The 13703-nt window shown below is 32.6% G+C and overlaps 1 protein-coding gene across 1 annotated transcript in view; it reads left to right on the top strand.

Moving 5' to 3' along the window:
- Nucleotides 1-717: 717 nt before the first annotated feature.
- Nucleotides 718-13703, top strand: part of LOC116768091 (titin) — an 80268-nt gene continuing 67282 nt past the window's right edge. The window contains exon 1 of the mRNA XM_061523632.1: nt 718-987. Coding sequence (XP_061379616.1) covers nt 831-987 — 157 coding nt within the window. The 5' untranslated portion in view covers nt 718-830. The remainder of the gene's footprint in view (nt 988-13703) is intronic.

Raw genomic sequence — 13703 nt, forward strand, 5'->3', positions numbered from 1 at the left:
TATTGGATTTTATTTTAAGTGTAAGTAAACCTTATACAGATTTATGATTTACATCTTAGGTCAACTATTCATATATTAGTAATAACACAATAGTGTTCCAATTTTATATCTGTCTTAAGCTTGTCATTTAAATTTCTGATGTTTTTATATAGAACATAAAATTTCGGTGTTTATGGAAAAAAAATTTTTGGTAAAAATTATTTCTAAAATATATTCCAGAAAGCCTTATATAGCCTATACCCTTGTGATTAATTGCTCAATTTTTGGGTCCCGAAAACGAGGCGATTAGCGACCCAAAGGAATTTAAGTATGCCTACGGTCCTTAAGCGGTCCGAGTAAAATATTCATCTTTAGAAAAATGCTCATATAAAATATGACGGAGAGAGGTCGAACGAGCCGAGTCGGGTAATAGTACAAGTGGCCAGTTCCGAAACGTCCGCAAACAGTACCGTGCCACTATTATATCATTATCGATTGTAACAACCTTTGGCTAACAGCTGAGCTGAGGTTAGTCAGCCGGCTTGTTTAGACGCAATGCAGATCACGTGTGCGCCGTCCAGCCTGAAACCTCTTCTGTATACGCCCTAACATCTTCCCACTCTTTCTGGCTCGCGGTGAAAGTTCATCGTCAGCTGAGAGAGAAAGTCGGGGCTGGAGCTAGACGTCGGCGCGTCTGCGTCTGGCGCCGGTCGATTGCGGGCCAGTGCGCGCGCAAACGTTAGGAGGCCGGGTGTTGAAGGCATTCCGATCGGAGTTGTCGCCCGGAGCGGTCGGTTCTATTCGCTGTGCTTGGCGATCCGTCGGCAGTCTTGCCGGCGCCGCCGTCGGCGATGGACCACGACGAGGACAGGTCCCTGTCGCTGGGGACGGAGGTTTCGGCCTCCGTGCCCCCCCCTAGCCCCCTGACGGGATGCTATCTGCTGGCCGTCATCGGCGAACCCCATACTCATGAGCACAAGGAGATCATTTTGCAGCGGCTCGTCAAAGGTGGGTCATTTTAGTTAGACACGCAAAAATTCCCTGATAATTCTCGAGTCACTTTCTCCGTTAGCGAGAAAGTTACAGTTTTTTTACGAACGACTGATTGTTGATATTTTCTACCGTCTTTTTATTTCGCGTCCTAACAGTTGTTGCAATTGTTTGACGGGATTTTTTTGCGAGCCGGCTTTATGTTCTGTTACGTCACCCGTGTTGCCAAGTTTTTCTTTGCCTTATCTAATGAAACAAATCGAAACATTCTGTTCCGATCATTTCGTGGTTGAGAAAACGAGAATAAAATATAATGTTTATTTTGGCGAGGAATGCCGGCGTTTGGTAACTGCTTGACAAAATTTTAAAGAAAAAAATTATTAATTTTAGTGTATATGTCTATAAAAAATATTACAGGAGTATTGTAGAAATATTAAATTAAAAATTGGCATTTTCAATAATATTAATTTCACGATATAAATTTTGAATAAAAGTACGTTTTAAATAAATTAGAATCATTAAAAAATATAAAAAATAAATATAATAAAAAAATAAATAAATATAAATGTATAAACCCTAAAAAGACGTACACAAGATATTATTTTATTAAAAGGCGCCGGAAAGGTTTGATAGAAATAACTAAATAAAAGTTTGTTGGCATCACAATCACTCGAAATCTTTCTTGAAGGACAAATAACCACTCATGAGCATCAAGCACTCGTGGAATGACTCAATTGCATGCATTTCGACAAATTATATGTATTAACAAAATGCCGGTCGAGCGGTCTCGCTTACTGTTACTCGGCTAACAGATTTAGTAGTCTAACTACAACAATAATCATTTAACAATAAAAATAATTAACACTCATATAAAAAACCATGAACCGCTTGTATTGAAAATAACTTATAAAGATTAAAAAATACTTCAACAATGCAAGAAATAAACAGAATATAAATAAGCTGTTCTTATGTAGAATATAAATAATGATGGAACGGCTCATAAAAAGCGGCCGTTGAAAGTAAATAAACTAAACGTATCTAAACAAATATATATGTATATATATATATATATATATATATATATATATAATCCATCAGTATGTTTTATTGAAATAGTTGTTTGGTATAAATCTGTAACAAAATAAGGAAACGTTGTTTTGCGTCGGCCTGTGGCGGGTGACGCGCCCTCCGAAAATAGCATAACTTGTGCATCTCTTTATCTTGACAATAAAGATAAATGTTAAAATTCACAGGCAATAAGTAACGTGCGAGATTATGTGCTTATATATCTTTGCTTATGTTATTCAAACATTATAATACCGGCTTTGCATTAAAACGTTATGCTGGAACGAATATACACACACCCACACATACACACTCACACACACATACAAACAAACACAATTTTTTATCAACGATAATAAAAATAAACTCTATCAAGTTTACAAGTTTAAAGATTCACTGAAACGTACAAGAAATTGCAACACTAAAATCCTATTAATATAAAATAGAAGACTGAATATAAAAATGTAATTATACGAGGCATTAATAAGAGATATTTATCAATCTTTGTTCTTACTTATAATCGTTTTTCAATTATTTTACCATATATTATGTGGATATTAAAGTGATACAAGCACTGTTACGGAAACAACTTTATGTCAAACATAATGAGGGCTATATGTATGTACAGCAATAAAAAGGGTATAATAAATAGATATAAGTCGTACACCGATCAACTCGATATAAAACATTTGTGTTACGTAAACATGAAAGTAAGACTTGAATATTAATCAAGTTAAAAGCACTCTTATAAACATATTTTTCACTTATTCAACTACACGTTAATCACAAATAAAATTCAGTCTGTTAAATACAATATTAACTTGAAAGAAATTTATTCAGTGTTAACTTTAAAAATAATAGTACACTAATACTATAGCAGGTTTTTAATAACATTGAGTTATTTTTCTCGTCTTGAGAATGTATTAAAAGAAGCTATGAATAATAGTACTCGTATTTGCCTTCATGCAAATTCTCATAGACAAACATAAAACTTTTCACCAATGTTTACTCATAGCATCAACATACATACATTGTTAACATAACAAAATTGTCACAGTGATTTATGATAGCTCTCAGGCTGTTGTCACTTAAAACGCTTGTAATATTTCTTTACAACTTGCAATGCCATTAAGAAATTAAATGCATTTATATTATACTTCAATGGGTCGAAATTATTGACGATATAAAATAAGACGTTAAAAATTAAAATGGTAATACTAGTGACGTTCATAAAGTTATTTTGAATCATAACAAAATTCTGATAAAAAAAAACAACATTGAAAGTAGATACAAAACGACAGAATGTATTTCTTGTACACTTATTCCTTTAAATTTTAAGTTAAGATTAGAAGCGGATCTTCATTTGTTTCTCGGTAACATTTGAGGCGTCATATTTTTTGGATCTCCCCTCACTCTCCGTCGGGGATAAGAAGAACTGTAATGGCATTATAAGAAATTCATCCAAAGTAATATATGTGTTATTTATTTAATAAAATAGCTAAAGGCTTATTCTTATAGAAGCTTCTTTTGAATTATATCAAACTATATATTCAATGAATTCATCTAAATTCAAAGAAAATATATTGAGAATAATCAGAATAAATCAATGACAATCAAGATCGTAAGCGCAAAAAAAAATTAATAGCTGTCAATCAGACGTATGAAAGCGGAAGAGATTTTTTGGGTTAATCAATTGTTTGATTTTAAACAGTCAATTATTTTCGGGTGCCGCTCCAGGCTAGCTATGAAGCACTAAATGGGCACTAAAAGCGAAAGTCGTCTGAAAACACTACTAGTATTGTTTATTTGGTAAAAGATAGCATTGTTCTCACAATAGTAAACGTAGTTATGTAACTGTTAGGGAACGGTCCGCTCTCTTTCGATAGTAAAACTTAATATCGAAATAATATCTTACAAGTAATAATTTAGAAAATATTATCAACGTCAATTATTTGTTAAAACTTTTTCCGTTCTATGAGGATACGGAAACTCTTCCAGTTCTCTATTCCTTCGTTTTCCTATCCCAATGAGATTTCTCAAGATATAACTATAGCTCTTTACGTGCTAACACCTGTCATACGAAGTTTCATTTGCTAATTGTGTGAAACATATATATACTTATGGATAGAGAATAATCGTGGGGAGTTCATGTAAATTTTTAGTATGACTCATTTTGATGTCTTTTCTGTTACTATTCTGTAATTTATTCATTTTTGATTCGTCTTTCTTTTTACGAATCAATTGTATCATATAAAACTACTAATTGCCAAACTCTTTCCATATTTATATTAGTATTTGCCTGCGACTTCGTCCGCATGGATGACAAGCTTAACGACAAGTGTATAAAGTTTTAAAAAAATTGATACAGTAACTAACCTGTCGTGACATCTATTGTTTGTGTTACGTGACTTCACACACAACACAAGACGAGCTTTGCCTTGATCTAGCGATAAGTACACGGCACTTTAGGATAAATTATAAGCCATGTATCATTGTTAAGTCTAGGTTAATTACAAGAAAATGGTATAAAAGAAAAAAGGGAGTAACAAACGACCATACATTCTCGCAAACTTTCGTGTTTATAACAGTACTAATAAAACGGAGTCCGTTCTAGCAACTCTGTTACTTACATGAATATTAAAAGTAAATATTTTCAAAAATATATTCTATTCCCTACGATATGAAGTCGTTAGTCAAATGACACGTGAATGTTATGTATAATGTGCTTGGAAACAATTTACCAGTAAATACTAAACTGCTACACCGTCTGAGCGGATAGCATATGGCTTCAGTTTTCGCTTACCTCGCTAAAACGTATTAAACGGTTTTAATCACATCACTATATAAAATATACATAAAAGCCGTTCTAATTATTAGTTAATAGTGAGATAAGCTTTCAATTTACATATTATTAGTGGACTGCCGTCGTTTTAGTTATGCCACAAATAGTTTTCCGTCGAAGCCTTACAACGGAGATCGATGTATAAAAATGTCAGGATGCCAATATCCGGTCGGCGAATGGCATTTTATTACATTTACCTGGTTCTCAAGATTATTTAGAATTTATTATTAATGTTAAATTTATATCCGATTCAAGGTAAATATATTTTACGAATGTGTTATTTACGATAGCAATGACATTGAATTCCTTGACAACAATGCAATTTGTCCCGACTTTGCATTCTATACGAGCGCTATAAAAGAAAGCCGGTAATATGGAGGCAATTAAGAGCGTCACATACCGATGCAATTTAGCTCGTATTCACGACGCCACACTTCATTCATAATATTAGATATATTTAAAAAAAAAATCCTGTCATATTCTCCAAAGAATATTTACGTTAAACATATTTAAAACGAGGACATAACAATGTTTTCATACTCGTTACTAGAAATTACGTCGAAAATACAAAAAAAAACAGCCGAAACACGGATTGCGGTGTCAATTAAGTTCGAGAGTCATCTGGGGATTGAAGAGACATAATATACGCCAGATGGAGATGAAAGGTTAAAGGGACAAGGTCAAAGACAGTCCAACGTAACGACGAATCCAGATACGAGCAAAAGTTAATTTTAGTTCAATATCTGTTCACACATGCTGAAGTGTTAAGACTAAACTGGATATGGAATTATAAAATAAAGAAAAAAACTATATACTTTTTGTCCAGCGCTTCCATAAAAGATACTCATCACAAACAATTAAAATCTCCATAATCGCAGATGTGTTAACCGCGGGACGTTATAAAGTACATTGATATGTTTCATGGCCCAACTTAATGGTTAGGACTTCAGAAAACATCCGATATATGACAAGACTTGAAAATATAAATCGCAACACCAAATACGAATTTTAATCATGGACCAGTACAGTAATTAATATAGTTTTTGGTACAAACGAACATTCACTCATTCAAACTTTTGCATGTACATTGTAGAGGAAGTATTGAGGCATTTATTAAAATTTTCATATTCTAAATCTGAATGTTCAGAGAACAATATCAAATAGACGATATTGTATGTTATATTAGGGACGTGTTTATCCAATCCTGGCCACCATGAGTCACCGGAAGACAGCGATGTGTGCTTCCTTGTGGGGGCTATAGGTCACTAGACCTATAACCGTTAGAATAGTACCTTAATTACGATCGGACCTCTGTGATATGATTATTTATAAGACATTTGTTGCTTGGATACCGAGGTTTTGATTGCATTTATTAAATCATGAACCTTTTAAAACGAAAGAGTCTGACATATATTTGCTTTGGTATTTATTTTGGACTAGTTTATTAATTCAAAAATAAGAGTAAAAAAAGGTTATTTACTGACTTATTAAGTCTAATTCTTTAGTTTTTCAAACGTTTACTAACTCTTCCAAGAATTTATTTGGATATAAGTCAGTGGAACTTATCAAATATTACATACTGCTCAGAGCTACAAATCAAGATGAATACAATATAAATAAGTGTGATGAACATCTTCACAGCTTTATAATACAATGATAGTAATAAAAAACCGTCTGTGATTAATCAACGGAACTGGTAATTATCTCCTCCGTCTAATGTTGTGATGTTTCTTGTTATTCTAGCGAGTCAGAATATAGGTTAACAATTTAACAGTTCATGGTTCCTGTAATGATGATTATAATCCTGCTATTTTAATATAACTTCTAAAAATAGTTCAAATATAAACCTATGACTCTCTAAATTGTATAAAGATCATTCCTGGAATCCAAATTTCTAGGAAGCCTTAGTACTGTCTTAATTGGATCCGTCTGTCGAGTCGGCTTCGCGATAGCGGATTCAGTCGACTCCAATTAGAAACAATAAAGTGAAGCACAAAAACACACTTTGATATTACCAAGGTCACGTAAACCCAAAATGATGTACCTGAACAGGGATTTGTGGTACAAAAATCGAAATTCCTTACTTTATAATATTAAAGGCAGCATTAATGATATGGAAATGTGAATGTTGTGAAAGGATATAATTTCCTACAACACCATTGTCTCAATATTCATCCGATATTATCGGTAGTTACTTTCGAAATAATATATGAGAGGAGTTTCATGCACAATTGTTATGTAGGCGTTGCAACACGTATGTGCCAATGTTATTCTGTTCAATGGACTACTAATTGTGAGTTAAAATGTTCCGTCCTTGCCGTTTATTGAAGTTCATGTAAACTTCGCCTAAGTGAACTAATATTTATTGGCGACACTTTATTATCATTGTTTCGTCACCGCACGCAGATTCATAGCCGTTCCAACGTTCTAACGTTTGTATCGCGGAAAAAAAACACAAAGAAGCCCTTCATATTTTATTTTTATCTTTTCTATTAATATTGAAACATTGTAACTATATTTGCAAATAATATCATACGAAGGTTGCTTTGAAAACAACGAATATTAAGATTTACTGTTATCTTTGTGTACAACAAGTTAATGTCATAAAATTTGGGAAAGACGCGTCGTCTGGGCTGACAAAACAAACTGCGAATGTATGGGTGTCATTAAGCAAAAAATCTCTACATGATAGATGATCTTTCTGTGTGAAATTATAAACTCAGCAGACGATTGGTATCCAGACAACATGTTAGGTAATTTTAGCATAATACACAATTATATGCAAATTTGCATAATGATTTCATTGTTGGCTGAGATAACATAAGAAGGCCGCCCGAGCGATCCGTTGCAAATTACGTTTCTTTAATTTTGGTTAACTAAACATATTTTTGACACTACATGACATCATGCTTTGCTATCTTCCAGGCAGTTTACTATCCGAAATCCATAAAATTTTGTAACTTTTAAGAGAGAAAAGAATAAAATTGGTTAATTGAAAAAAACGATATAAGTTTATTAGAATAAGTTGTATGGAAGGAACAGGGGGGTGATTAAAAGAATCAATATTGGCATGACAAAGAGAACTGTTCCAACGTCCTCAAGATGTCCTACGTTATATCCAGGACCTCCAGCTGAAGTCGATATTTGTTAACGCATGCGCGGTGAGCTCATCGCTGCAAACGCGCAAGGCCACCAACCAATTCTATCTCGGCAAACCTCATCTTTTGTCGTCCTTTGCCTAACAATCACTTGCTCATTTTTATAATAATGAATATAAATTTGCTAATTTATAATTAAATAGATTATAAATTTACAGGATATTGATAGAAATTTAATTAAGTCGGAAAATTTTTCATTCATAGCTACAATATATAAAAACACCGACAGTATCATTGTGTAGGTCAAACACTAACCTAATTAGCTTCTCATAGAACGTGTTTGAGATGTGATTCATAATTATAAGGCTTATGACAAGAGCGCTTAGCGTTTGTGAGACGTGTACAAATTTTATACAAACAAATTTAGTTTCGTAATTTGTGCCTAGTAACAGACCTTAGGATAATTAAAATCATAGAAAAATCTCAATAAAATTTATCTACTTACAATATTTTAATTCTCCATCAAAGATCGACGGTATTCTATGAAATATTTTTATTTAAAGTGCATACAAACGGATATAGTTTTATTATTTTTATATACTTTTCACATAACCTACCTAACGCCATTCAAGGCACAGCCTCGTGATATCTTAATCGTGCATCTTTCAACTTGCGCTTACCCAATGACGTAAGTGCAGATTTTTGCTCACTTTACGACCGGCCGCTGGTCTTTTTAAAGGCAGTATCGAACTGCACTAAATATAAACATAGTTATAGATATTATTTTTACGAATACGCTGAGGATAAAATAAATATTTAATGAATAAATACTTTTTAGATGACGTATCAATATTGTCTATGGCTCACACAATATCTGACTGTCGTTTACATATGGTTAGACATTTTAAAGGGTTAATTTAGTCGAATATGTTAGTCCAAATTTACATTGAAAATCCATTTAGTATATCCTAAGTGATGATATAAGGGTCTGGTAATCTGGAATTTAAGGGCATTATATCTCGATTCGTATGTCAGCCATCTTTGATTAGGGTTGTCCTCTCTCCAGACATCCCTAACGGGCCGTGTAATGGCAGTTTTATGGACCAGACTGCTGTAAATTGCCTATCTGGCCTTGTTTATAACGTGACCTAAACGCCAAATGACATCTATACCATGTCGATCGTTCTTTATCAGAAAATAATCCCAATATAGAAAGCATTGGATTTAATTGTTATTCATACTTTTCTAGATTTTGTCAAGACTTGTCAATAGCTTACAATAAAGTATCATTGTTAAAATATTGGGGATTTTTCTAAGAAGACATCTAACAAAATAAATCAGAGCTTTGAAGTGTCTACGAAATTTCCAGATAGTCTCTACAATATGTCTGAAGTATTTGAATATTTTAAAGGAAAATGTAGGGAGATTTAATATTTTTGTCCGTTCTATCGCCTTTACGACGAGATCTCGAATAAAATTCAATACCAACTATTTGTTTAGTAAATTTTGTACGAGGATTTTTAACATTCAAATTTTAAATTCCTTGAAATTTTTATTTATTGTATTTAACTTTGAACATCACATAATCATTTTTATCACATTTCCAATTTGTCTGATTCTCAAAGGATCAAATTTAATCAGTTTAAAACACTTATATAACAGTTTCTTTACAATACTCGTAGCATTATATCCAGAAGGTAGAGAAGTCTAGGTTTCGAGACGGCACCACGACCGATAGCACCGGCGCCTCCGGGACCCGCTTTCATCACAATGACAACATAATCACTTAGGGAAATTCAATTTTCCGTTATAAAGATTTCCGAAGATTTATTCTATCTGCCATTGGCTACTGTTCAAAACTATCTATCCTCTAGATGAAATACGAATGTATTACTGCATTTATAGAGGTACTCTCGTTTCAAGCAAAACATTACTAGAGCCAGTCCTGAGATAACTTTCACGTATACATTTTAACTTTTCTATTTAGTGTCGTGATTGCAAATATATAAATTTTTATATTAAATAAAGTGAAACAACGTGAGTATCAATATTTATTGTCGTACGACAAATCGTATCCGCGTCGTATAAATGAACCCGGAGCGAGCGTGTGGAAATCTCGCTCCATTTTCAGCGTCTTTCCTCACTTGACATAAATGTCTTGAGATAGAGATCTAGAATTATTTAATATTTAATAAAATGCTTTAATATTTAGAATGAATTATATTTTTGTTTTAAGGTCATCGAGATCATTGTCTGAGACTTGTTGCACAATTCAGTTTTAACCGTGTTTAAAATTAATTGAATTGATCACACAAAAAGTATTTGAATTTATTCCTAAGCGAATGAAATCAATTGTTATCTATGAACTGATTATATCTTTAAACGCTCCGTGATGTCTTTCCGAGATATTTGTATGCATTTATTTGCATTAACAGTTAAAAAATTTATTAATAATATATTTATAAAGATATTTATAGTGCCTTCTGATGAGACAGAAGTGAACCGGTTCTTTATAATCACTTCACTGGACCTGCATTAAACTCTTACAAGAATGACTCAATCGGCTAATTGAATATTCTAGAAAAAACTTAATTCGCTTAAGTCGAAAACATTTGCATTTAACGCTTTAGCGGAATAAACCTTTTTCTTTATGAACTTAGTATAAATTTACTTGAGAAATTTCATTGAGGATTAGAAATTCTTTGAGCATCTTTATATTTTATTTATAGTAGTATATAAATTAGATTTTTTATTACGTGTCTAGAATAGAAGTCTTGTGGAAGAACCTGTCTTGTAATACGATGCGAGTATATACTATACAAATAAGAGGCTTTTAGTTTATTAATTTACATTTTGACTGAAATATATAGATATAATTTAAGTAGATAAGAGAATTAAGCTCTTACGGAAATCATTAAGACATAGATACCTAATACTAAAATAATAATAGTTCTCGTCTTAAGGACTTTTGGTGACATTTACTGGTTTTATTATTTCATAAAGATGACGTCATACGTAAAGATATTAGACAAAATATGGTATAGAGTTACACTGCCGTAAGAACAAAGTATATTTCTGAATTATTTGGTACTACGATGAAATGTCTCGCTGACTGTTATGGCTCGGATTTCTAATAGAAATAGAGATTTCATAATTTTCGTCATTATTATTCAGCAGTGACATTCACACGCAAACAATCAATACAGAAATAAATTAAAATATAAACAGGAAAGTTCGGCGCCGTCGACTCGATTGTGACTCACAGTTTTCATAGCCAGTAACATTTGACACGCCGCGTCTCCCACCACCCATAACATGTTACTACAAAAAGCTGTCATGAATCGATTACCATGGCTCAAGTATGAATGGTCGTGTCTCACGCACGTCTCGCCTCGCCCGACCTTAAGACAGTGGCCTCATTGCCACTTCATGTTAAAATATCACCCGATTTCTGTCTATGTAACAACATTATGAAACTCAAAATGCTTTGATCATACAATATATATATTTTCTTTGAAATATCTAAGAGATGTTGGATGTCAAAGCAAGCCTTTATATGATAATAGTATTGTAGATATAATTACCAGAAGTGCTCTTCTGGCGTATCAGAAACATATTAACTACTTATCATACAGCGTTGATAGTTACCTCATTATTACTTATAGATAATTTTGAACACGACAATGTATCGACTATTATATCTTTTAATGAACCTAAATGTCAGGTTTAATAATAAATTTAATAAAGTATTTTAATTTCAAAACACGAATCTAAAACCACGTGTTGTCATGCAAGTAGCATCGCTCATATTTTATAAAACATTTTCGCGGTTTAAATGTTCCTAATGAAGAGCGTCACTTGAATCTGATTTCGCGTGTTCCCGACAGAAACGTCTCATAATAGATTTACATTACAGATTATTCTATAAAGAACAAATGTATATGGAGGATAAGTCACTACTACAGATGAGTTGTTCTATTATTTGTTATTACTTTGGTAACAACACGCTCTGAATGTCACGATTACAACAATTCCATTATGTTCTAATTAAAAAATATTTGACAAATTTAATATTAAAAAAAACACAATAATTTATGGTTAATTTTCAATAAATATTCTCAGTTGCTGAATTAGAAATAGATTAATCACTTTGTCAACTTAGCAATGAAACAAGGTAGTTTACAATTAGTAAGTAGGTAGTTTACAATTCTAACAAATACAACGAAATTTAATGTATATAAATATTCCGAGTTTATATTTCTTTCATCTCGCGTACTCCAAGTGTTCGTGAACCGAATACATAAAGCATTTGAACGCTATTCTAACAATAAGTGTTTTTATATTTGTCGCTCGGCTTTTTATGATACCGTTTTTATAAAAGCTCCAATGACAATACCGTTTCGTAACACCGATCGGAATCCTTCCATTTAGGTTTTTATGCGTAATAATTATTTATTACGTTTGAATTTCAATTAATTATATTATTTAAGTTTTCTCAGACTTGACTTTTTAAAATATGTTGAAATGTTGCTAACTCTCATTATTTATATGTAGATACATATCCAGCTTCGAGAGTTCATTCAGTTCAGAGCCTCGTTTTGGAATAATTTCGTCTCATGTTATAAAGTCGACTAAACGATGACGCATGTAGTTCGTTGGATTGTCACTAGTCTAATTTTAAGCATTCGCCTGATGCAAATTGCTCCATATCTGTACACGACGCAACGGGACGCCGCGTCGTTACTGACGCTGGGATATTGTGACTTATACGAAGATAATTTGGTTGATTCAGGATCTCAATAATAATTTTAGTCTAGCACTACATGTACTGACTTCTCATCTTACTATGCGATAAAACAAACAGATTATAATACAGGAAAAAGGGGATCACGGACTTGATACATATCCGCGTAAGGAGTTTAACGTAATTTATTCAACGATCATATTAGGTCTGGCTTTGTCCCATTTTGATGATTGCGAGTGGGCTCGCCAATCTAAAACTGGGCCGTGAAATGTTCAAATTGAAACGTAGGATTGCTATAGGAATTGATTGAACACGCCCGAATGAAGCTGTAGTTTTAGCAAAGTGATGTTTATATCGCAGGGTCGAAAGTGAGGGAGGAATTTTTATGTTGCGCATTGCGGCTGAAACGGTGTCAAAAAATTTATTCCTGCAAATATTAGCCGTGAAATCAGATGAAGATAAGTTAGAATAACCTTTCTTGTAAAACATTGTTTAATAGAATACTAAAAGATTTAAAATCAGTCGTTAACAAAGTTCTGTAATAGTCTTTGAAGTAGTAACTAAACTAGTATCTCATTAAAAGAGTAACACAATTTAAATGAAACGAAAAATTTGAATAGTAGTCGCTTTTCAACTTTGGATGGGAATTAAAAACTCAGAGTAAGGCGTCGCAAGTGAAAATGAGTCAAAGGCCAAGTTTAAACTTTGTTAGTCGGTTTGTTGAAACGAATTTTATTTTCTTTGTTTTATATATTATGGAATTGATTTTGTTTTAGAAGTTAATTTTTCTCTTTACTTCCCCTTTTGTAATTCTTAAAAAATTATGTTCGGTATGTCTTAAGTAATAAAAAATTTTAATTATAATATCACAATTAAGTAATATTCAATTACTTTCTAAAATAATTATTCCAATAAAGCTCAAGATATCTTAAAAATCTTGTAAGGATATTAAAGTCTCTCTATATTACGGCAATATTTTTCTTTC

This window comes from Danaus plexippus, chromosome 19, assembly GCF_018135715.1.
Source record: "Danaus plexippus chromosome 19, MEX_DaPlex, whole genome shotgun sequence".
NCBI lineage: Eukaryota > Metazoa > Arthropoda > Insecta > Lepidoptera > Nymphalidae > Danaus > Danaus plexippus.